This window comes from Meles meles, chromosome 6 (assembly GCF_922984935.1).
Source record: "Meles meles chromosome 6, mMelMel3.1 paternal haplotype, whole genome shotgun sequence".
NCBI lineage: Eukaryota > Metazoa > Chordata > Mammalia > Carnivora > Mustelidae > Meles > Meles meles.
In genome coordinates this window covers 27,301,051-27,328,103 of record NC_060071.1, presented here as the reverse complement: position 1 = coordinate 27,328,103, position 27,053 = coordinate 27,301,051, and the positions used below count along the sequence as shown (strand labels likewise).

The 27,053-nt window shown below is 38.8% G+C and overlaps 2 protein-coding genes across 3 annotated transcripts in view; one reads left to right on the top strand and one right to left on the bottom strand.

The window, feature by feature from the left end:
* Window positions 1–27,053, bottom strand: part of GABRG3 (gamma-aminobutyric acid type A receptor subunit gamma3) — a 675,960-nt gene that overhangs the window by 263,634 nt on the left and 385,273 nt on the right. The window lies entirely within an intron of this gene.
* On the top strand, window positions 1,068–2,651 carry LOC123943103 (importin subunit alpha-1-like). Its single transcript, XM_046006974.1, has one exon. The coding sequence runs from the start codon at window positions 1,110–1,112 to the stop codon at window positions 2,649–2,651; it is 1,542 nt and encodes a 513-aa protein (XP_045862930.1). The 5' UTR covers window positions 1,068–1,109.

The window sequence follows — 27,053 nt, the reverse complement described above, 5'->3', positions numbered from 1 at the left end:
CACCTACAACTAACCTTACATCCATGGTGCTAAAAGGTACAGCTTTTCTCATGAAATAGAATGCTATTCATAAAAACAAAAAGCAGGCAACTTATGGTTATACTCAGACTTGGGGGTTTGGTAGATATTTTCTTGAGAAGAAAAAAGGGAATCTGTCACTTCTAGGAAAACAATTGAAAGTTTTTGTGGACAATACAAAATTTCAGATTTCAAGCACACATTAAAATTTTGGGAAACTTGTATTCACCATCATGAGTTTGATAGCTTCCCAATACTTAAATACTGTTCTAATGAGATTGGTGAGAACATTAACAAGTGTGATCTTTGTGATATTGTGTCAACATTTGGATGTTTTGCATGATTCTCTGAACCAATATTTTTCAAATGACCAGTGCATGATGTTCCAAAATCATGCATGGGTAAAAGGTATATTCAAATAACCAGATAGACCAGCGGATCACAATGTGACAATATGAACAGTTCATTATACTGTATCGGGATTCACACTGCAATTAAATTCTAAGAAATTTCTCCTTGTTGAATTTCATGTGACATCAAAGAAGTGTATCCATGATTACCTGAAAAGTCTAATAAAACACTCATCCATTTTTTTAACTACAAATCTGTCTCAGGCTGGATTTCCTTCAATCAAAATTGTATATCATAAAATAATTAATGCATAGAAAGATATGAAAATCATCTGTCTTTCATTAAGCCAGATATTATAGAAATTTGGAAAAATGTAAAATAATTTCACTAAATTCTTGCTAAATTCTTTTGTTTTGGATAATATAGTTGTTTCTATAGAAGTACATTACTTATGCAGGATTTTTATTATTTTTAAATGAACTAATAAATGCATATATTAAAATGACTCAGTTTTAGACACTTCTCCAACGAAGACATACAAATGGCTAATGGACACATGAAAAACTGTTCATCATCATTAGCCATTAGGGAAATACAAATCAAAACCACATTGAACACCGTCTTTGGGGTGATCCGTGGTGGACGTTTTGAGGGCAGCTGACCTGCAGGCTGCGCGTCCCGGACCGCCTCCCGTGGAAGCCTGAGCCGGCCGTGTAGCTTTCTCCCTTTGTCTCATAACCATGTCCACCAACGAGAATGCTAATTCACCAGCTGCCCACCTTAATAGATTCAAGAACAAGGGGAAAGACAGTACAGAAATGAGGCGGCGTCGAATAGAAGTTAATGTGGAGCTGAAGAAAGCTAAGGACGACCAGATGCTGAAAAGGAGAAACGTAAGCTCGTTTCCTGATGATGCTACCTCTCCACTGCAGGAAAACCGCAACAACCAGGGCACTGTAAATTGGTCTGTTGATGACATTGTCAAGGGCATAAATAGCAACAATTTGGAAAGCCAGCTCCAGGCTACTCAAGCTGCTAGGAAACTGCTTTCTTGGGAAAAGCAGCCCCCCATAGACAACATAATCCGGGCTGGTTTGATTCCAAAATTTGTGTCCTTCTTGGGCAGAACCGATTGTAGTTCCATTCAGTTTGAATCCGCTTGGGCTCTCACTAACATTGCTTCTGGGACATCAGAACAGACCAAGGCTGTGGTGGATGGAGGCGCTATCCCAGCATTCATTTCCCTGTTGGCATCTTCCCACGCCCACATCAGCGAACAGGCTGTGTGGGCTCTAGGAAACATTGCAGGTGACAGTTCAGTTTTTCGAGACTTGGTTATCAAGTATGGTGCAGTTGAACCACTTCTGGCTCTCCTTGTGGTTCCTGACATGTCATCGTTAGCATGTGGCTACTTACGGAAACTTACTTGGACACTTTCAAACCTTTGTCACAACAAGAACCCCGCATCCCCGCTAGATGCTGTCGAGCAGATTCTTCCTACCTTAGTTTGTCTCCTGCATCACGACGATCCAGAGGTCTTGGCAGATACCTGCTGGGCCATCTCCTACCTGACGGATGGTCCAAATGAATGGATTGAGATGGTTGTGAAAACAGGAGTTGTGCCCCAGCTTGTAAAGCTTCTAGGAGCTACTGAATTGCCCATTGTGACTCCTGCGCTAAGAGCCATAGGAAATATTGTTACTGGGACAGATGAACAGACTCAGGTTGTAATAGATGCTGGAGCGCTTGCTGTCTTTCCCAGCCTGCTAACGAACCCCAAAACTAATATTCAGAAGGAAGCCACGTGGACAATATCAAACATCACAGCTGGCCGCCAGGACCAGATTCAGCAAGTTGTGAATCATGGATTAGTCCCATTCCTCATTGGTGTTCTCTCTAAGGCAGACTTTAAGACACAAAAGGACACTGTCTGGGCTGTGACCAACTATACAAGTGGTGGGACAGTTGAACAGATTGTATACCTCGCCCATTGTGGCATAATGGAACCATTGATGAACCTCTTAACTGCAAAGGATACCAAAATTATTTTGGTCATTCTGGATGCCATTTCCAATATCTTTCAGGCTGCGGAGAAATTAGGTGAAACCGAGAAACTTAGTATAATGATCGAAGAATGTGGAGGTTTGGACAAAATCAAGGCTCTACAAAACCATGAAAATGAGCCTGTGTACAAAGCTTCATTAAACTTGATTGAGAAGTATTTCTCTGTAGAGGAAGAGGAAGACCAGACTGTTGTGCCAGAAACTACCTCTGAAGGCTAAACGTTCCAGGTTCAGGATGGCACTGCTGGGACCTTTAACTTTTAGCTTGTACAGCCGGCACAGAAAGTTGTTTGTGGTGTGCTCTGTTTGGTAGAAGTTTGTCTTACTGTTTCTCTACTAAGAACTCTTTTTAAATGTGTTTTGTTATTGTAGCACTTTTTACAACAAAACTCTACTTGACCAGTTCCAAACTGTACAAACTGTATGAAGCTCCACCCCGTGGGTTTCTTATTTCTATGTGGAATCTCCTCTCTTGCAGTGTCTGTAAATAAAGATTAAATTCCACCCTTTTCTTTAAAAAACAAACAAACAAACAAACAAACAAACAAACACATTGAGATACCACCTTACATCAGTTAGAATGGCCAAAATTAACGAGGCAAGAAACAACACGTGTTGGAGAGAATATGGAGAAAGGGGAATCCTCTTACACTGTTGGTGGGAATGCAAGTTGGTACAGCCACTTTGGAAAACAGTATGGAGATTCATCAAAAAATTAAAAATAGAGATATCCAATAACCCTGAAATTTCACTACTAGGAATTTACCCCAAAGATATAGATGTAGGGAAAAGAAGGGTAATATGTGCCCCAATGTTCACAGGCAATGTCCACAATAGCCAAACTGTGGAAAGAGCCAAGATGCTCACCTACAGACGAATGGATAAAGATGTGGTCCATATATACAATGGAGTATTATGCCTCCATCAGAAAAGATGAATACTCAACTTTTGTATCAACATGGACGGGACTGGAAGAGATTATGCTGAGTGAAATAAGTCAAGCAGAGAGAGTAAATTATCATATGGTTTCAATTCCTCATGGAAGATAAGGAATAACATGGAGGACATTAGAAGAAGGAAAGGAAAAGTGAATTGAGGGAAATCGGAGGGGGAGGAGAACCATGAGAGACTGTGAGCTCTGAGAAACAAACTGAGGGTTTTGGAAGGTGAGCCAGTATTAAGGAGGACACATATTTCATGGAGCACTGGGTGTGGGACATAAACAATACATCTTGGAACACTGAAAAAATAAAATAAAATTTTAAAAAATGGCTCAATTTTAATCTCTAATTTAGTAAATACTGATGGAGATAATGCACATCAATAAAAGCTTTTTGGGTTTTCAATAATTTTTATGAGTTTTACATAATACTGAAAGCATTTTTGCTTTATTAGTGGGCATAAGGACTGGGTTTTTTTTTTAACTTATGCTAAGTCAGTTCACACATTTTGAAGTCACGGCTGCTAATATAAATTTCACTGAGACTTAATGTAACTTAAGAAATTCAAGTTATTCACTAGGAATAGTTTCAGAGGCAGAATGGGAAGAATGAACATAAAGGGCTAGTCTGTTCAGTATTAGGGAAGACAATGAGAGGATGGGGGTTAATAACAATGGAGGACTTCTAGACTGCAAGTGTAATTTCTGCATTGTACCTCCCTGTGGAATCCCAGTAAGAACAAAAATAAAAACAAAACTAATAAATGTCCCACTCTTGAAGTTAACTTATCTTTATAATGTTGCAAAAATTTCAAATGCACAATGTAGAATCTATCCATGTAGAATCTTCAATTAACATTGTATTGTACTTGTTTTACCCTTATGTGTATAATTCAAATAAATCCATGGGATTATAGAACTCCTGCTGTGATCTAACTACATTTATCCATCAACATTATGTTGGGAAATTCTTTCCATGTCATGAATACAAGTCTTTAGCACCATGTTCAAAGTGTGCAGTCTGTTCTTGTAAAGGACACACTGGGATCTATTTAAATTATCTCAGATTATTTAATATTTGGATTGGTTAAACTCTTTACTAATTTGAGAAACGCTGAGATGGACACATTTTCCATAACAATGATCCTTTATTTCCCTAAGATAAAGTCTAAGAATTAGGATCCTTCAGTGAATGAACATACACTTTTCCAAGGTTTTTTGCATGTATTGTGGCAAGTCTTATCAACATGATTTTACTGTGCAGTATGAGTCCAGATGAGGACATCAAAGAAAGTTTGAAGACGAGGAATAGCTACTAATAGCATTAGTAGCTCCTTTCCCATCCTGCCTCATAGTGGGTCCTCAATTAAGTATCAAAGGAATAAATAACTTAATGACAAACCACAGTGACAGAAGATTTATTTCTTGCATCTTTGGTTAGAAGGTGAAAATCACAAAGATGCTAGGAAGTCAACTTTGGCTATCCATTGAGATCTCCTGCCTCCATCACATCCTCCATCAAATCCTCCTCACTTCCTGAAACATTTTTATTCAATTTAATTGAATAAGATTGAAATCAAGGGTAAGATATAATTTATTATATAACCATAAAATTCATTATAATAAATACACCTTATAAATCATCTATATTCATTTTTAATAGCAGCTTTATCTAACTATAAATGACATACCATTAAAGTCACCCTTTAAAAGTGGAAATTTCAGTTGTTTTTGGTATATTTACACATTGGTTACCAATCAATTAATTACCAATATTTGATTCCAGAACATGTCTTCACTCCAACATGAAAGCCTAATCTATGCCTTTTAGCTTTTATTCCTCATTCCTCCTTAGCCCCAGTCCCTAGCATCCACTAATAGATTTTTTTGTCTTTATAAATTTGCCTATTGTAGATGTTTTATATAAGTGGAGTCATACAAATATTGGTCCTTTTGTGTCTGCTTTTCTTTCCATTGAATAAAGTGTTTTCGATCTTAATCTATATTGTAACATATCTCAGGACTTCATTTCTTCTAACTGCTGAATAATATTCCATTACGTGGATATATCACACCTTTTTTTATCCATTCATCAGTTGGTGGACATTTGTATTTCTTCCACTTTTTGTTTATCATGGATAATGGTTCTAGGAACATTCATGAACAAGCTTTATATAAGTGTGAATGTATATTTTCATTTCTCCTGACTATATACCTAGGAATGGAAATGATGAATCATATGTAACTTTATGTTTAACTATTTGAAGAACTGCCAAACTGTTTTCCAAAGAAGACTCATCGTTTTACATTTCCACCAGAATAAAGGGTCCTAATTTCTCTGTATCCTCACAAAGATTTATTATGACGTCTTTGTGTTAGAGCATCCTGGTGGGTTGAGGTAGTACCTCATTGCATTTTGATTTGCATTTCCTTCATGACTTGGGTTATTGAGCATTTTTTTTCATGAACTGATTGACCATTTCTGTATCTTCTTTGGAGAAAAGCCTATTCAAGTCCTTTCCCCATCTTTAATTAGCCTATTTGTCTTTTTATTGTTGAGTTGTACAGTTATTCTCTCTATTCTGATGGTCCATTTGTTTACACACCGAGGCAGACTTCCCACCAAGTTAAATGTTGGGAATCACTAAGCAGGTCCCATCGAGTGGCAGATTTTGACACATAGAGAAAGTTGGAGACAAACAAGGCATAGCTCAGGATGGAAGCCAGTGGAGGCAGACCTTTTCTTGTTGATGTGAAACATGAACATCCTGGGTTTTTCTGGCACAACACAATATGGTCCTGTTGCCATCCCAGAATTATTGACAGTGCTCTTTCCTTCTTAAAAGTGTTTTGATTGAAACAAGAATTCACATGATGTACAAGTCCTGGTTATGAAAACTACTAAACAGCAAAAGTCCATTCAAAAATTCTATAAGATGGGTTGTGCATCACCCAGGCTAAGTGCAAGACATGTGGTGCTGAATACAGCAAGTGTAGCAGCTGACTTCTGGGAGCATTTATCTAGTTAATGGGAGTCTTCCATAAAACTGTGGTAGATATTAAGATTGTGGGAATTGAATCATTTTTTAAACACATGTGAAAGAGTCTCTCATGTAACAACCCTGAAGTTAGCCTTAACAAGTATTAAATTCTTACAGTAGTTTCTCTGGTTGGGGCATGATGCTACCATAAGCCATAAAATACAAAAAAAACACATCAGCATTTCTTAAAGTCTCCTCTTGATGCTTCCCTGTGCAGCTAAGTGCTCTTGCCCTTCCTCAGGACCCTGACAAGTACTGATTCTTTGAAGTTCCCATCCACACACAGGCAGCGCCAGCCATCCTTAGACAGTTTCTTCTGGGGGTAGGCGCTGTCATTGTGCTTCCATCTCAAAGGGAAGTGGGGCCCAAGATATATTCATTCGTTGTAGTCAAAATAACTGAAAAAGGGTATACACTTGTTAATTAGAAAAGATTCAAGTTTGTGGTGATGATGGCACCTCACTGAATTCCATCTTGCTTTTCTGAGAAGGGGGTGGGCAGGGACTTTCTTTAATCCCATGGTGAATAAGTGTACAAATGATAACTTGTGCCTGCTGTGAGATTTCTTGTCACCAAGACAAGGCTTGCCATTCTATAACGGTTGTCTAACTTCATCCCCCTCTTATTAACATAATTTTTCAGACTATGAAACTGAGGCTTTAGAAAGATACAATAATTGCCCAAGGTCACCCAGTTTATCAGTGCAAAGTTATATTTGAGCCAAAGAGATCTGACTTTGGAATTGGCCAGCTACCTCATCAACCCTTTCTTCCTCCCTTCTTTCAAAAGCACTGTGAGCCCTTACTGCCAGGTACTGCCCTCAGGGGTGAGAAGTGCCAAGATGAACAGAGAAAACTGCTGCGTTCGTGGTAATCACTGGGGTGGAAAAGGCAGTGAACACAGGAATGAGAACATGAATGACTTCTCAAAGGAAATATAGCAGAACACAAGGGTAGGTGTAGTACTTTCATTACAAACAAATCTCACAACACTTCCTGAATATGGTGAAACTTTATACCATAACCTGGATAAAATGCAAGAAATACAAGAAAATTATGCATAGGTGTATGTGAAGAAGCTTCTGGTCTGAGAGAAGAGCTGTTCAGCATTTCCAGGCAGGTATGACTGACATGTGCAGAACACAGGCATCGAGTGTGGCTGAGTCCCTGGAAGACCAATAGTGTCTGTATGGGAGGTAGACAAGCCTTAGGAATGTGGTAAGGACTTTGTCTTTATTCTGAGCGAGGTAGAAAGCAATTGAAAGTTGATATCTGACCAGTCTGGCTGCTCTAATGAGATGACATATAAATGCCCAAGTGGTGGCAAGAGGCATCAACCAGACTGCACATGGAGAAACTGCCACTGGGCATGGAGGAAGCTACACAGACACTGAGAGCACACATTGGCCTTTAGAGAATGCAATGACTACATGTGAGAGAGCGAGAGAGACCACAACTCTACAGTCTGTAAAGACAGAGTTTTCCTTTAATGAGCAGAGAAAAGAACAGAAAGAGACATGTTTGGAGTGGATTGTAGGTGTTACAACTGAAATACATGATGGGCACCCAGATATCAGAATACCTATCCCCTTTCAATGCCTCTTTGTAAACAATAGCAAAATTAGAAAATAGAGATAAAATGAGGTATCAATTTTTTACCAAATGAGCACATGCTGGGGCCAATCTTGGGCATGTCACGGAGGTTGTTTCCTTTATTTTATCGCCACAATCCTGTGAATTAACTGTCACTATCTCTGGGCCCACTACCAGGCCCTATGACTTCCACCATGTCACCCCTGCTTCTGTGTCAAATGTGGGGCATGGGGAAGACAGTGAGAACATCACTCAGCATTGACACTTAAGCTCAGCTGTAGGAATTAAGGGCTGAGTCCAACCATGATCCTAATGTGTGGGTTGTGGCCCCAAGCAAGTGGCTCCTGCAGTCTCCTTCCCCCTCTGCAGCATGGAGTGATGTGAGCACCTGCCTTACAGGCCACTGAGGACTAATCTCAGACAGCCCCGACCCAAAATGTGTTCAGTGTTTCTCATTTTTTTCATTCTTAGAATCCCATACTTCAGTACGTTTTAGTCTTAATTTGAAGGCTATCATCTTGCTTGGTTCACCTTAGATTTACATCCTGTTGATTTCCTGGGTCATTTTTTCTCATTTAGGAAAATGAAAAGGAAAAGCTGACAAATGTCATCCCCACACACCTGCTCCCTTTTTAGTGTAGAGAGCTGCACGCGCTCTCCCTTGGTTCTCTTTCTCTCACTACCTGTCCTGATTTACGAGGTGAAGAAGGACAGAGAGATGGAGATTAAATGGCTGAGTGGTTTGACAGAGTCCCTATGTGCCATGCAGTCTTAAATGAATGTAAGAGAACAAAAAAGAAAAAAAAATCACTCACAAGAAAGAATACCTGACCTGTCTAGATCTGTGTATTTTAGCTGCAAAGGAATGTCCAGTGGACAAACTGTCTCATGTAGAAACCCTGTAACCCCCAAAAGCTACACAGCACAGGTCTTCTGTCTCAGCACTCCTGACAGGCCACCCTTCTTTGTCTGCCAAGTCTGGTGTGCCTTTCCTCTCCTACCAGGGTTTCGAGAGTCAGCCTTGCTGGGCTCTCCTCCCATGGCAGGCCTGCCATCCCAGTTTTCTCTCACTTCTGACCCATCTCCATTCTGACTCTCCAAACCTAAGGACCAATGGGATTTCTACAATTCATCTGGCAAATAATTGGTAACCTCTCTTATCTGTGCAATCATCCCTTGCATATCTTCCTATCGATCAATATTCAATATTTCTATTTTTATGTATTGATAAGTTTATCCATTAAAAAAAAAGACAGCTTTGGTACTGGCACAGAAACAGACACATAGATCAGTGGAACAGAATAGAGAGCCCAGAAATCGACCCTCAACTCTATGGTCAACTAATCTTGAACAAAGCAGGAAAGAATGTCCAATGGAAAAAAGACAGCCTCTTCAATAAATGGTGCTGGGAAAATTGGACAGCCACATGCAGAAAAATGAAATTGGACCACTTCCTTACACCACACACGAAAATAGACTCCAAATGGATGAAGGACCTCAATGTGAGAAAGGAATCCATCAAAATCCTTGAGGAGAATGCAGGCAGCAACCTCTTCGACCTCAGCCGTAGCAACATCTTCCTAGGAACAACGGCAAAGGCAAGGGAAGCAAGGGCAAAAATGAACTATTGGGATTTCATCAAGATCAAAAGCTTTTGCACAGCAAAGGAAACAGTTAACAAAGCCAAAAGACAACTGACAGAATGGGAGAAGATATTTGCAAACAACATATCAGATAAAGGGCTAGTATCCAAAATCTATAAGGAACTTAGCAAACTCAACACCCAAAGAACAAACAATCCAATCAAGAAATGGGCAGAGGACATGAACAGACATTTCTGCAAAGAAGACATCCAGATGGCCAACAGACACATGAAAAAGTGCTCCACGTCACTCGGCATCAGGGAAATACAAATCAAAACCACAATGAGATATCACCTCACACCAGTCAGAATGGCTAAAATTAACAAGTCAGGAAATGACAGACGCTGGCGAGGATGTGGAGAAAGGGGAACCCTCCTCCACTGTTGGTGGGAATGCAAGCTGGTGCAACCACTCTGGAAAACAGCATGGAGGTTCCTCAAAATGTTGAAAATAGAACTACCCTATGACCCAGCAATTGCACTACTGGGTATTTACCCTAAAGATACAAACATAGTGATCCGAAGGGGCACGTGTACCCGAATGTTTATAGCAGCAATGTCTACAATAGCCAGACTATGGAAAGAACCTAGATGTCCATCAACAGATGAATGGATAAAGAAGAGGTGGTATATATACACAATGGAATACTATGCAGCCATCAAAAGAAATGAAATCTTGCCATTTGCGACGACGTGGATGGAGCTAGAGCGTATCATGCTTAGTGAAATAAGTCAATCGGAGAACGACAACTATCATATGATCTCCCTGATATGAGGACATGGAGAAGCAACATGGGGGTTAGGGGGATAGGAGAAGAATAAATGAAACAAGATGGGATTGGGAGGGAGACAAACCATAAATGACTCTTAATCTCACAAAACAAACTGGGGGTTGCTGGGGGGAGGTGGGATTGGGAGAGGGGGAGCGGGCTATGGACATTGGGGAGGCGAGGCGAACCATAAGAGACTATGGACTCTGAAAAACAACCTGAGGGTTTTGAAGGGTCAGGGGTGGGAGGTTGGGGCAACCTGAGGGTTTTGAAGGGTCAGGGGTGGGAGGTTGGGGGAACAGGTGGGGGGTAATGGGGAGGGCACGTTTTGCATGGAGCACTGGGTGTTGTGCAAAAAGAATGAATACTGTTACGCTGAAAAAATAAATAAAATGGAAAAAAAAAAGACAGCTTTAAGTTGTTGAATTGATGTTGGATTTTTCCTCCTATAATTTGTCTCAAAATTGAGTCATAAAAATATCACTGGGCCAGAAATCAGGAGATGTGGTTTCCCACCATGGATCTAGCAGGACCAGCTATGTGCTGTGAGAAGCACAGGTAGGCTCTTTGAGCTCTCATGAATGGAGTGAAAGTCTTGGATGAGATTATCTGTAAGACACCTTCAAGCCTGAAACTTTTGAATGTCTCTGATGTACAGGGGGAGAAGTCCTGAAGGCTAAAAGGATGGTTGGGAAAGCAATTTGGAAGGAAGAAAGGTGTGACAAGTGTGGTAATTTCTCCAGATAAAGTTTATTGTGTGTACACGGGAAAATCACAACCTGACACAATAACCCTTTGGTTATTGTTTAAGTTGCCAAAAATAAATACTGATAAGTGCTTTTGTCACTAAAGAAAAAAAAATAGGGCAGTAAAGAATGCAGTTAAAGTCTGAGCAAAATAATAAACATGGTCTACAAATCATTGGGGACCCCCAAAAAATATGTTTCTGGGAAAAGACGGCAGTGCAACCATTCCTCTAAAATGCATGGTTCCCCCAAAACACAAGTTCTAAATATCCCTCCATTTTCTTTGGTGATAACCTCACAAACTATGAACTGTGTAAAACTTTACAAGGCTCACAAAGCAGGCAAGGTTCTGTTCTTCCAGGCAAACAATGAAGAAATGCCCTCGTGGTGGTGGTGGGGAGGGGGCATTGGGCATTTGCAAGGACAGAAAGGCAGACTCAATGTCTGGTCAGCATGTTCCTAAAGCTGGGAGATTGCAAAAACCCATTTAATCTTAAGTGTTGACAATGTTCTGGTGAGACTGGGAGCTGAGGACACCACCCTTCACCATTTCTATTGTCCCCTTTATCTGAGTTAAATAAACTTTCTTTAGACTTTAAACTTAACTAAAAGTGTGTCTCTTCTGAAAAAAAAAATGACATAATCCCTCTCCTGAGTAAGAGTTATGACAGACATAATTTTTCTTTGTTCTCTGGTTATTGAGAAGATCACCATCATTCATTTTAGATTCTAGCCCAACTAATTATAACCACCCTGAAAGCTAAAGGAGTATTTGACTTCTCCCCTAAGGGTTCCAATTTCATTTTATATATATATATATTATATATATATATATGTTTATAAATATAAATTTGTTCATTAGCAATCTATTTCATCATTCTCTAATCACAGAAACTTTAAACACTAGAGTCATTTTTGATTTCTTCAATTCACTAGTCTTTGTCCCCTCTGGCCCTTTCTCCTCCTTTCCACTCTCACTACACATCTGTCGAACAAGTATCTAACTGGTATTCTGTCTCTGTTCCTTATTTCTCCAGTGCTCCCTGTTACACATTGATCTTTTTCAAACATGCAAGTGATCTTTCATTTCTTAATTCAAAATCTGTCTTTCTTGTTGTCAGGAAACAGTTGAGATCTCCCAGGCTGACATTGTGTTCCAGGTTTCTCTCTCTCTCTCTCGCACTGCACACTGTTTATGAATCTCTGGGTCTGTCCACCATTTTTGTTCCTCTCAAAACTCCTGTCATCATAACTGTCTATTAAATCCTAACTTTAATAAATGGAAATGCCAACTCTTCCCTGATCTCCCATGACAGGAGTAATTTCCTGCCTCCTAAAATGTCAAAGAACATTTTATTTTCCTTATTACTATTTTCATTATTATGTGTTAGTATATTATCTACATGTAATAGTTGGAGAGAGGCAAAATACAGTGGTTAAGAGAATGAGATCTGCAGACTTCTTTTAGAATCTTGACTCTTGCGACTTGAGCAAATTACTTGAGCACCTTATGCCCAGTGTCTTCATCTGAAAAGTGAAAACAACAATGGTATGTATCACACTGGGGCTTTTAAAGGATTAAGTTAATTAATTAATTATTTCATAAATACAGCAGTCTAAACTATCTCATAAACAGTAACTGCTCAATAAATTCTTACTGATGAAAAGAGTGTCTGACATATAATTACCTCGAAAACTTTTGTTTCCGTTTTCAAAGGCATCTTTTTTTGAAAATTCCTGACTCTTAACTATTAGCTATAACTGAAATAGCATATGAAGATACTTCTGGACTCAGCTCCAGGCTGAAAAGAGCTTGCAAGTTGTCTCAACTGGCCTTAACAATGGAAAAAGCTTAAACTAACTGAAAGTTAGTGACTTTTTTAGACCCATCCAAGAACTGAGGTCACAAAGCAAATCATCACTCAGAAATATGGAGAGACATGTGAACATAGAATCAAAGCAAAGGTCTATTTATTTTTCTGGAGAAATCACTGAAGGAATAAGCTGGTAGGAACACTCACATTTAATTCTGATGGTTGTTGGAGGCTCAGTGTGAACAAAAATGAGACTGAAAAACTTCTTAGGACAACAACCTCAGGGGTCTCCCAACATGTTCATGGACTTAGCTTCCAGGAACCTTGTAAGGTTCTTAAAGTGAAGATCAAGAAAGATATCTTCTTTTCTCTGGCAGGAGAAGATTAATCATTATAAAATATAGCTGGAGCCTTCACTACATAGCAAAGACCTACTGGAAAGGAGAAAAGTCTTTACCAGGACCTTATCTCAGATGTATTCCTGGCACTTCAAGGCCCCTCTGGCCTTCTTATCTCACCTAAGGTGGTGAGATACAGTCAACAGGAACTAGGGATTCAAGCATATCAGATAAAGATACTGTAGCCAGGGAGGTGAGTAGGGGTAAGGAAGAAAACATCTTATACCACTGGAGAAACACTTGTGAAAGTCATAGCCAGAAACCCAGGCTTACTTAAAGACTTAAATGCAATTATAAAATTAGAGAGAGCTCCCTCTCCCCAATACTTCATTATAAACCAATAGGGCTCCAGTGTAAGAACAGTGGATTAGAGCTGAGAGAGTTGTAAGATGCAGACTCTCTCTGAGAAGGTGTACTTGGCAAGCATAAATCACTCAAAAAGGACACTGGAGGGATTTTTAGCCTTTGGCACCCACAGCTCCAGCAAATGTGACACACAGCCCAGCTCCTCATCAGATTAACATAAATTATCACATTAAAGGCCCATTTCTTGATATTTACTAATTATTATAACTTGTTTGGCTTTCAAAAAAAAAATAGAAGGCAGGCCAAAAGGCAACAAAAACTCTGGGGAGACAAATCCAACAATAGAACTATACTCAAGATGACACAGATGTTGGAATAATCAGATAAGAAATTTAAAGTAACTGTGATTAATATATTAAAGGTTCTAATAGAAAAGAAGGAGAACCATTGAGTCATATAAGCAGAAAGCTAAAAACACTAAAAAAAAAATTAAAAGGAAATGTTATAGGGGTGCCTGGGTGGCTCAGTTGGTTGAGCATCTGACTCTTGGTTTCAGCTCAGGTCATGATTTCATGGGTTGTCAGATCAAGTCCCATGACTATGAGCTCTACAGTAAGTGGGGAGTCTGCTTGATGATTCTTTCCCTCTGCCCCATCCCCTGTTTACATGTGTGCTCTCTCTCTAAAATAAATAAATAAATATCAAAAAAAGGAAATATTTTAAACCAAAAACACTATAACAGAAGTAAAGACTATCTTCATGAGCTCATCAGTATACTTTACATAACCAAGGAAATAATGAAGATATGTCAGTTGAAACTTCCACAACAGATGGACAGTGAGGGGGAAAAAAAGAGGTACCATAACATTCAAGAAATGTAGGGCAATTACAGAAGTCTTAATATATACATAATTAATAGCATGCCTGGGTGGCTCAGTTGGTCAAGCATCTGACTCTTGATATCAGCTCAGGTCTGGATCTGAGTCATGACTTTGAGCCCTAGGCTGGGCTCCATGATGGTCATGATGGGATCCTACTTAAAAAAATAAATATATACATATATATTGTTAAATATATATGTAAAATAGAAATAATATATATAGTATATAAAATACATATATTTTATTTATAATACTACAAGGAGGAGGGATGCCTAAGTGGCTCATTTGGTTGGTTAAGCATCTGCCTTCAGCTTGAGTCATGATCCTGGGGTCCTGGGATTGAGTCCTACATTAGGCTACTTGCTCAGCAAGGAACTTGCTTTTCCCTCTGCCTGTCTTTCCCCCTGCTTGTGCTCTCTCTCTCTCTCTCTCTCTCTGAAAAATAAATAAATAAATAAATAAAAACTTTTTTAAAAAATTAAAATACTAAAAGGAAGGGAAAGAAAGGAGGAGATAAATATATGAAGTAATACAATAAGGGTGAAATTCTCCAAGATTGACAGATACCAAACCACAGATCTAGAAAGCTCAGAAAACATGAAGCATTAAAACAACAACAACAACAAAATAACCTAGACGTATCATATTCAAACTGCAGAAAACCAAAGACAAACAGTAAATTTGAAACAAAACAAAACAAAAAACTATAAGTATGGTAGCAGGTAGTAAGAGCGCTTATGAATCCTAACATTAGAGAAACAAGGATATGAATTTCAGTGCACATGTCAGAAACCATGCTGGTACAGACACTTTGGAAAACAGTTTGGCAGCTTCTTACAAAACTAAACATGCTCCAACCATACAATCCAGCAATCACACACCTTGTTATTTATTCAAAGTAATTGAAACTTATGTTCACACTAAAAGTTCCACACGGATGTTTGGAATCAACAAAAATGTTCTTCAATGGGTTAATGGTTAAACAAACTATGGTACATCCAAACAATGAAATAGTAATCAGCACTAAAATTCAATGAGTTATCAAGCCATAAAAAGACATGGAAGAACATTACATGAACATTATTAAGTGAGAAAAGCCAATCTAAAAAGGCCATATACTGTGATTTCAATTATATGACATTCTGGAAAAGGCAAAATTCTGGAAATAGTGGAAAAAACAGTGATTGCTATGGGATGGGTGCAGGATGCATAGATAAACTGGCAAAGCACAGAGGAGTTTTAAGGCAGTGAAAGTACTCTGTGTGACACTATAATGTGAATATGTGACCATATATTTTTCAAAACCCACAGAGTGTACAACACCAAGAATGAGCCCAAATGTGAACTACAGACTTTGGGTAATGACATGTCAATGTGGGCTCACAAATTATAACAAATGTGCCACTCTGGTGGGGGACATTGACTATAAGGCAGGCTATGTGTGGGGTGGGGTGGGAATATATGGAAAATCTGTAACTTCCTCTTAATTTTTCTGGAAACCTAATAATAAAGTCTTCCAAAAAATATCAAGCAAGATACTAGAATAAAATATTTGTAATGCTGGAAGAAAGAATAAAACACTAACCTAGAAATCACTATCCAGATAAATTATCCTTCAAAAGTGAAGGAAAAACCCTTTTTCATACAAACACAAAATAAAGAAATTTGTCAACAACAGACATGCCATTCAAGAAATGTTAATGTTTATCAGACAGAAGAAAAATAATGTCAGAAATTCAGATCAACATAAATAAAGGAATATTAGGGAAAAATAAATAGAAAATAAAATATTTTAATAACTTTTAATTGGTGTAAATATAACTGTTTAAATAGTAACAATGTGGGGGGAGGAGCAAGATGGTGGGGATGTAGGAGATCTAAATTTTGTTGGGTCCCAGTAATTTAGCTAGATAGTTATGAAACCATTCTGAACATTTATAAACTCAACAGGAGATTGAAGAAAAGAAGAGCAGCAATTCTAGAAACAGAAAACTGACCACTTTCTGGAAGGTAGGATGTGCAAATCCAAGGCGGTATATGGGAAGATAGACTTCAAGGGGAGGCGCCAGCTCCTGGCAAGCAGTAGAGCACTGTAGCACAAAATCAGAACTTTTAGAAATCTACTCCACTGAGGGATGTTACTCCAGAAGGTAAGTGGGGGGGGGGGGGGGCTGGTGGAGCCCTCACTGAGACAGTGTGGCCTCAGGTCCCTTGGGATCACAGAAAGACTGGGGGTGCCTGAGTGTGGCAGAGCCCCCAGGTAGTGGAGTGGATAATCTGGCTGCAAACATGGAACCAAGGAGTGGGTTCTCAGCTCAGTGTTGGCATAAACCATAATCCCCAGCATAGTCCGGTCACTGCTCTTGGAGCAGAGACCCCAAAAGGTGGCAGATCTGGGGAGATCCCTCCTTCCTCCCCTGGGAGGAGTGGCACAAGAGCACACTGCAGGAATCTACTGGGTTTGGAGACTACAAATGGGGTTGTGTGCCAGAGATAGAAATGCTTGGTCACAGGCCAGGTAAGCACAGAGCACAGCCAGAGACCAGAGAGACAGGAGTGATTGATTGTTTTTCTCTGAGGGCACACTGAGGAGTGGGGCACTGAGCTCTTGGCTCCTCCAGGCCAGAGATTAGGAGGCTGCTATCTTCATTCCCATCCTCCAAAGCTGTACAGAAAGCATTCAGGGAACAAAAGCTACCAAGAGCAAAACCAAGCAGATTACTTAGCCTGGTGAAAGGGTGGGGCAATTCCACCTCAGCCAAAGACATTTGAGAATCACAGCAACAGGCCCCTCCCCCCAGAAGAACATCCAGTTCCATCCAGTTGAATATCCAGATGTTCAACAAGAACATCCAGTCAAGACCAAGTTCACCGATCAATGAGAACTGTGGAACTCCGGAGTGAGGAGAATGCAGCACATAGAATTCATGGCTTTTTTCCCATGACTCTTTAGTCTTTCAAAGTTAAATTTTTTTTTAAGTTTATTTTTTCTTATTCTATTTTTAAAATTTTCCTTCTTTCCTATCCTAACCTATTTTAACTATTTTATCTTAGCAATACCATTTAAAAATCTTTTTTAACTTGCACTGTTATAGTCATATTCTATTCCTTCATTGTATTTAACTTTATTGTTTGTACACATTTAAGTTTTACTTTCTTTAAAATTTTGGGATACAGTTTCTTCTAACAGATCAAAATATACCCTAAATCAAGCATGTACCTTTGTTCTAGTCTCCAGCCTGATCACATTGTCTCCCCTTTTTAATTTTCTTTCTTTTTCAACCAACTTTTTATCAATTCATTTTAGAATCTTTTTACATTCTCATCTTTACAGTCATATTCCATCCCTTCATCATGTTTACTATTATTGTGTGTGTGTGTGTGTGTGTGTGTGTGTATATATATATATATATATATATATATATATATATATATATAAGTTTTTCTTTCTTTAAAATTTTGGGAGGCATTTTCCTTGAACAGAACAAAATACACCCAAAATCAAAGAACAAGAGGCACATCCTGGGTCACAAATCAGGTCTCAACCAGTACCAAAAGACCGGGATCATTCCCTGCATATTTTCAGACCTCAATTCTTTGAAAGTAGAAAGAACGCAACCACAAGAGGAAAGTTGGAAAGAACACAAATACATGGAGGTCAAAGAGCATCCTACTAAAGAATAAATGGATTAACCAGGAAATCAAAGAAGAATTAAAAAAAATCATAGAAACAATTGAAAATGAAAACATAACTGTTCAAAATCTTTGGGATGCAGAAAAGGTGGTCCTGAGAGGAAAATATTGAGCAATACAAGCCTTTCTCAAGAAACAAAAAAGGTGAGGTGCCTGGGTGGCTCACTCGGTTAAGTGGTGCCCTTTGGCTCAGGTCATGATCCCAGGATCCTGGGACTGAGCCCCACATCATGATCCCTGCTCAGCGAAGGGCCTGCTTCTCCCTCTCCCTCTGCCTGCTGCTCTGCCTAATTGTACTCTCTATCTCTGTGTCAAATAAATAAAACCTTTAAAAAAGGGAAGAAAAAGAAACAACAAAGGTCTCAAATACACAACCTAAAGGAGCTTGAGAAAGAACAGCAAACAAAGCCTAAACCCAGCAGAAGAGAAATAATAAAGATCAGGGCAAACATCAATAAAATAGAAACCAAAGAATAGAAGAACAAATCAATGAAACCAGGAGCTGGTTCTTTGAAAGAATTAATAATATTGATAAACCCCTGGCCAGACTTATCAAAAAGAAAAGAGAAAGGACCCAAATAAATAAAATCATGGGTGAAAGTGGAGAGATCACAACCAACACCAAAGAAATACAAACAAATATAAGAAAATATTATAAGCAACTACCCACCAGAAAAATTGACAACCTGGAAGAAATGGATGTATTCCTTGAGATATATAAACTACCAAAACTGATCTAGGAAGAAATAACAGAACCATAACCAGTAAGGAGATTGAAGCAGTAACCAAAAATCTTCCAGCAAACAAGATCCCAGGGCCAGATGGCTTCCCAGGGGAATTCTATCAAATATTTATTTATTTGCTTGTTTATTTATTTATTTATTTAAGATTTTATTTATTTATTAGAGAGAGAGATAACAAGTAGGCAGAGTAGCAGGCAGAGCGAGAGAGAGAAACAGGTTCTCCACTGAGCAGGAAGTCTAATTGTGGGGCTCGATCCCAGGACCCTGGGGTCATGACCTGAGCTGAAGACAGCTGCTTAACCAACTGAGCCACTCAGGCACCACTCTATCAAACATTTAAAGAAGAATTAATACCTATTTTCCTGAAACTGTTCCAAAAAATAGAAATGGAAGGAAAACTTCCAAACTCATTTTGAGAGAGCATTTCCTTATACCAAAACCAGAGAAAGACCCCATGAAAAAGGAGAATTACAGACCAATATCCTTAATGAACACAGATACAAAAATTCTCACCAAAATATTAGGCAATAGGATCCAGCAGTACATTAAAAGGATTACTCACCATGACCAAGTTGGATTTATTACAGGGCTTCAAGGTTGGTTCAACATCCACAAATCAATCAATGTGATACAATGCATTAATAAAAGAAAGAACAAGAACCAGATAATATTTTCAACAGATGCTGAAAAAGCATTAGGCAACCTACAGCATCCTTTCTTGATCAAAACTCTTCACAGTGTAGGGATAGAGGGTACATACCTCAATATCATAAAACACATCTATGAAAAACCCACATTGAATATCATTCTCAGTAGAGAAAAACTAAGAGCTTTTTCCCTAAGGTCAGGAACATGGCAGGGCTGTCCACTATCACCACTGCTATTCAACATAGTATTAGAAGTCCTAGCCTTAGCAATCAGAGAACAAAAAGAAATAAAAGACATCCAAATCAACAAAGAAGAAGTCAAACTCTCAATCTTTGTAGATGATATGATACTTTATGCAGAAAATCCAAATGACTTCACTCCAAAACTGCTAGAACTCATACAGGAATTCAGTAAAGGGTTAGAATATAAAATCAATGCTGGGGCGTCTGGGTGGCTCAGTGGGTTAAAGCCTCTGCCATGATCCCAGGGTCCTGGGATTGAGCCCCACATTGGGCTCTCTGCTCCATGGGGAGACTGCTTCCTCCTCTCTCTCTGCCTGCCTCTCTGCCTAGTTGTGATTTCTCTCTGTCTAATAAATAAAATAGAAAAAAAAGAATATAAAATCAATGCACAGAAATCAGTTGCATTTCTACACACCAACAGCAAAACAGAAGAAAAGGAAATTAAGGACTTGGTCCCATTTACAATTGCAACCAAAACCATAAGATACCTAGGAATAAAAGAGGGAAAGAATCAGTACTCAGGAAATTTAAAGTACTCATGAAAGAAACTGAGGAAGACACACACACAAAATGGAAAAACATTCCATGCTCATGGATTGGAAGAACAAATATTGTGAAAATGTCTATGCTACCTAAAGCAATCTATACATTTAATGCAATCATTATCAAAATACCATCAACTTTTTTCAAAGAAATGAACAAATAATCTTAAAGTTTATCAGGAACCAGAAAAGACCCAGAATAGCCAGAGAAATGTGAAAAAAGAAAACCAAAGTTGGTGGCATCATATTTCCAGACTTCAAGTGCTTTACAAAACTGTAATCATCAAGACAGTATGGTACTGACCCAAAAACAGACACATAGATCTATGGAACAAAATAGAGAGCCCAGAAATTCACCCTCAACTCTATGATCAACTAATCTCCAAAATATCCAATGGACAAAAACAGTCTCTTCAACAAGTAATGTTGGGAAAATTGGACAGCCACATGCAGAAGAATAAAACTGGACCATTTCCTTACACCATACACTAAAATAGACTCAAGATAGACTCAAAATCCTGTGAGACAGGAATCCATCAAAATCCTTGAGAAGGAGACAGGCAGCAACCTCTTTGACCTCAGCTGCAGCATATTCTTCCTAGAAACATTGCCACCAAAGGCAAGGGAACCAAGGGCAAAAATGAACTATTAGGACTTCATCAAGATCAAAATCTTTTGCACAGCAAAAGAAACAGTCAAGAATACCAAAAAACAACCAACAGAATGGGAGAAGATATTTGCAAATGACATATCAGATAAAGGCCTAGTATCCAAAATCTATAAAGAACTTCTCAAACTCAATACCCAAAGAACAAATACTCCAATCAAGAAATGGGCAGAAGGCATGAACAGACATTTCTGCAAGGAAGATATCCAAATGACCAAGAGACACATGAAAAAGTGGTTAACATCACTTGGCATCAGAGAAATACAAATCAAAACCACAGTGAGATATCATCTCACACCAGTTAGAATGGCTAAAATGAAAAAGTCAGGAAACACAAGTGTTGGCACGGATGCAGAGAAAGGGGAGCCCTCCTACACTGTTGGTGGGAATGCAAGGTGGTACAGCCACTCTTAGAAACAGTATGGAATTTCCTCAAAAAGTTGAAAATAGAGCTACCCTATGACCTAGCCATCACAGTAATGGGTATTCACACTAAAGATACAAATGTAGTGATCTGAAGGGGCATGTGCACTCGAATGTTTATAGCAGCAATGTCTGCAATAGCCGAACTATGGAATGAGCCTACAGGTCCATTAACAGATGAATGGATAAAAAAATGTTGTATATATATACAATGGACTACTGCACAGCCATCAAAAAAACTCTGAAATCTTGCCTTTTGCAATGATATAGATAGAACTAGACTGTATTATGCTAAGTGAAATAAGTCAATCAGAGAAAGACAATTATCATATTATCTCTCTGATATGAGGAATTTGAGATGCAGGGTGGGAGTTATGGGGGGAAGGGAGGAAAAAAAATGTAAGAAGTTGGGACCAGGGAGACAGACAAACCATAAGAGACCCTTAATCTCAGGAAACAAACAGAGTTCTTGGGGGGTGGGGGGTGGAGCTCTTGGGTGGCTGGGTTATGGGCATTGGGGAGAGTATACTCTATGGTAAATGCTGTGCATTGTGTAAAAGAAGGAAATCCAAATATATCATTTTCACAATCAATTCACAACAAAATATGTAAGAAAGATAAGGATGGATCAAAGAAATCTCCAGAAACAACCAAAAAATAGGTTATCAGATGGTAATAAATATGTATCTAATAACAATTACTGTGAATGTAAATCGTCTAAACTCTCCAATCAAAAGACATAGGATGTCAGAATGGTTGAAAAAAAGACCCATCTTTGTGCTGTCTATAAGAGACTTATTGTAGACTTAAAGACACCTGCAGATTGAAAGTGAGGAAATGAAAAAATATTTATCATGCAAATGGATGACAAAAGAAAGGTAGAGTAGAAAATCATATATCAGACAGACTAGACTTTGAAACAAAGACTGTAACAATAGAAAAAGAGGGCACTATATTATAGTAAGTGGGACAACCCAACAAGAAGATTTAACAATTATAAATATTTATGCACTCAATGCAGGACTATATATGAAATATTACTCAACCATTGAACAGAATCAAATCTTTCTATTTGCAATGATATGGATGGATTTAGAGAGTATTATGGTAACTAAAATAAGTCAGTTGGTGAAAGACAAATACCATATGATCTCACTCATATATGAAATTTAAGAAACAAATGGATAAAGAAGATGTTGTATGTATATGCAATAGAATATTATTCAGCCATCAGAAATGAATACCTACCATTTGCATCAACATGGATGGAACTAGAGGGGAACATAAGCTATAGCACAGAGGATCACAGGGGAAAAGAGGGAAATCTAAAGGGGGAGAAATCAGACAGGGCGATGAACCCAGAGGATCACAGGGGAAAAGAGGGAAATCTAAAGGGGGAGAAATCAGACAGGGCGATGAACCATGAGAGGCTATGGACTCCAGGAAACAAACTGAGAGTTTCAGAGTGGAGGTGGAAATATGGGGAAACAGGGTGATGAGTATTAAGGAGGGCACATGTTCTGATGAGCACTGGGTGTTATATGTAACTAATGAATCCCTGAACACTACATCAAAAACTAATGATATATTAAACAGTGGCTAACTGAACATAATAAAAAGAAAGAAAAAAGAAACAAATGAGCAAAGGTTGAAAAAGTAAAAGAGAGTGGCAAACCAAGAAATAGTCTCTCAGCTATAGAAGGATGGTGGGTAAGGGATGGGTTTAATTAGTGATGTGGATTAAGAAAGGCATTTGTGATTGCACACTGGATGTTGTATGGAAGTGCTGAATCACTATATTGTATGACTGAAACTAATATTACACTGCACGTTAACTAACAGGAACTTAAATAAAAGCTTAAAAAAAGAATAAACTAACAATTTGAGAACAGTCATGATGCTCTTCACTCCTGGTCCTCTCAGTACAGAGCATATATTTCATGAGATGATGACCTGAAATCCTAACACCCTCTAGTTCTCAGGAAATACACCACTTGATATAAGATGTGTCAAAGATATTTATAGATTCTTGAAACAAAATACTCCTTTTTACCATAACTATTTTCCTTTTTATTTAAGCTCAAAAGATATGCTTCATATTCAATTCTACAACCTCTTCCCAGCTGCAATGAAACATGAAAATGTATAGAGTTATCTGATATTATCCACTTCTTTGTCATCCAAAGAAAGGGAATGTGTCCAAAGGTATAGAATGTAGTTCACTTGGTACTTAAACTTTACCCAAGTCCTCTGTTCATGCTCACATAAAGAATAATAGGATTGTTTTGATTCTATTCCCAAATAATGAAAATCGATGATTTTTTGACTGTCATCTTTCTCCCTCCCTCCCTTTGTCTTTGTCTCTTTCTCCATTTCTTTCTTCCTCCCTTCTCTCCTTCCTTCCCTCCTTCCTTCCTTCTTCTCTTCCTTTCTTTCTCTTTCTTCCTCCCTCCCTCCCTTTTTCTTTCTTTCTTCCTTATTTTCTTTCTTTCTCTTTTCTAGATAAGTAAATTTGAAGTTTACTTATGAATGAGTAAATTTGAAATATTTTAAAGAAGAAGAATGATTCAGATTTCCTATTTTGGTAGGCGATTTAGTTGAATCAGTAGAGAACAGATTTTTAAATCTGAGTGTTAGTGAAAGTTTAAAGAATCACTATCTAGAGGAAAGGAAATTAATACACAAATTCAAGCTATATCTAAAATAATATGCATTTGATAGTTATTTGCATTTATAAATGTATTAACTTACAGCTGCAAATTCACCTTCTACTACCTGCTCTGTGATGACAGACATGGACCCCTGTCAACAATTATCCTTTACAGCTGGTATAGTGTTAAGTATTGTCAGTACAGGGCATAGGAAAGAAACTAAAAAGAATAGGACTTCTTTTCCTAGTTTGAGCGGGCATCTTTGGATTTTTCTTCCTTCTGCTACACAGTATACACTCAGAGCATGCAATCCTTTGTGAACTGCAGTCCCAGTACTGGCCTGCTTACCACCTCAATGCAGTTAGTTCTCTCAAGAGACACATTGTATACCCCAACTTTTTTTTTTTTAAAGATTTTATTTATTTATTTTAGAGAGAATGAAAGTGAGAGAGATTATGGAGGGAGAGGGAGAAGTAGACTCACCGCTGTGCAGAGAGCCCGATGCGGGGCCCGATCCCAGGACCCCGGGATCATGACCTGAGCCAAAGGCAGCTGCCTAACCATCTGAGCCACCCAGGTGCCCCTGTATACCCCAACTTTTGTGCTAATCTTTCAGCGACCAGTTCCTGATGCCTTGTCCTCCTCCATGAATCCATCTATGTTTCTGGGTCTACCTGCACCTCATCAGAATGTCAAGAAACATCTGACACAGGCCTTATATATCACGCAGCCATTTAGCAGCCCCTGAAGCCCAGACTTCCTCTCCGGGACTTCAAATGAGACTTGGTCACCTATACCCATAGGGTTGTTTCCTGCTTGAAAATACTAACCAAGTTTTTTGCCCATTTGGATTCTGACCAGGAGCTTCCTGCTTGCATGTCAATGATAAACCAACTCTGCCCCAGGTCAGCCCAGAGAGTTTTCCACTATCTGGAGAGCTGCCACAACACCTGCTCCAACAAGGTCCCAGTGTAAATCCTTGGGAGATTTGCTTCCCGTTTGTCTCTTCTTTGGATTCTCTCCCTCAGACTTAGTTTTGTTTGTTTGTTTGTTTTAATAGATTTTATTTTTTGGAACAGTTTTAGCTTCACAGCCAAACTGAGACAAAATTACAGAGATTTCCTATGTCTCTTCTTGTCTGAGAAGTGATTTTAGAATTTGTGGATAGGAAATGTTCCTTAGTAAGAGCAGCATATGTTGTCATTAATGAGCTCACCACCTACTTAGACCAATGAATGGTATTTCCCAAAATGAGGCATTATGTGGGCTACATCATCTTGAGTTGCTAATATACATAGTTGACCTTAGCCAGCTACCTACACAGAATAAATATCTCTTAAGCACCTACTGTGAACAGGTATTTCATAGCTCACAGAAATCATGATCCTTAACCTCCAAAACTCAACAAGGTCAGTTTTTGTTTTTGTTTTTTTAATAATGACTCAGTGTACAGAAAGAGCAGTTTATAACCAAAATGCATGGATAGTCTTTCTTCCCAATTACATTCTGGCTTCATTGGCCTGGCGGGGGAAGTTACATGGTTTACAGATTACCTATTTTCATCTTTTCATGATGTTAAAGTGACAACAAAGCACTTTTCCCAGACATTCTTTCATTTCATAACTGAAGACCCTAGGGTCTTCTGCACTCCATCATCTTCTTACACCTATTAAACAGGTTTATCAGTAGATAAGTGAAATGAAGCACAGCAACTTTTCCTAAATAATGAAAAAGCCAAGCTCTTAGTCCAGATTTCTCCTTCCTTTTTCATATTTATCTATGAAGATCAGATAAGTTAGTGGCACCATGTAAACTATCATTTAGACAAGTTTTATAGTAGACAGGCAAGGAATTCAAAATATTTTTTGTGGAAGTTCTGTGTTCACAGTTTACTCTATTTTGCTGTTGCTCACTGAGTGCACCCACCTTGTTATGGCTCAGATAATCCTAGATCTGTCCACACACCCTTGCTGAGATGCACTTAAACCCCTAAACAGAGTAGTAGGAAACAGTGTGAAGCTTCCCAAGAGCCCAGCCACAGGAAAGAAGCAGGTGAGTAAAAGTGCTGCTTTCTGTCCATGGCTCACCTGCTTCAGACAGAACCCTCTGAATCAGATCTAGAAGGCAGGCTCCCCATCTTGGTTCACTCAGTGGAACAAAGGCAAAGTGGAGGGGAGAGAAGCCCCAAGAATTCCTAGTACCATTTAACAAGCTGTTTACAAATGACATCCACAAAGCTCTGATAAAAATGTGCCATGTTCTCCTTTGAAAAATGCATCCTTTCCCTAGGAATACCCTGAGATTTACATTTCCAAGTTCCTTTTCTGTCTGGAATGTTTGGGGGAAATAGAAGCAGGAGCTGTGTCATGTCCGGCATGCAGGTTCATGCCTTTCAATCATCTATCAAGGAGGCAGTGTTCAGAGTATGGATGGAAATGACAGAGAATACATTTCTAGAATGTCCTCCAAGAGGTCATTTGCCTTGATATTGGTTCTATTTAGGTAATAACTGCCAAGGTAAAGGCTGGTCTGGTAGAGAAAAGCCTGGATTTGGGAAAAAAACAAGAGTTGATTTTAACTACCACGCACTAAATATATGACCTTGAACCTGAAGTTTTATTATTTATGTAAAACTCAGTTTACTCATCTGTAAAAGGGGGTTTGGCAGGTGGGAATGGGGTTCAAAATGTGTTTCCCTGCACACTGACAGGAAACACATGCACAAAAGAAGATCTGTCACTGCTCTCGCGCCACTGCTTGCTGCTGGGTGTGGCATTAGCCCAGAGAACTGGATGCACCCTTTGCTGTAACTCAGCAGTGGCCAGACACACTGACACTGAGATTTACTAACTGGCATTTACTCCTCTTCCGAATTAATTACT

Excerpts from the sequence above, each read along its gene's own strand:
- LOC123943103 (XM_046006974.1), top strand. The coding sequence starts at position 1,110 with ATGTCCACCAACGAGAATGCTAATTCACCAGCTGCCCACCTTAATAGA.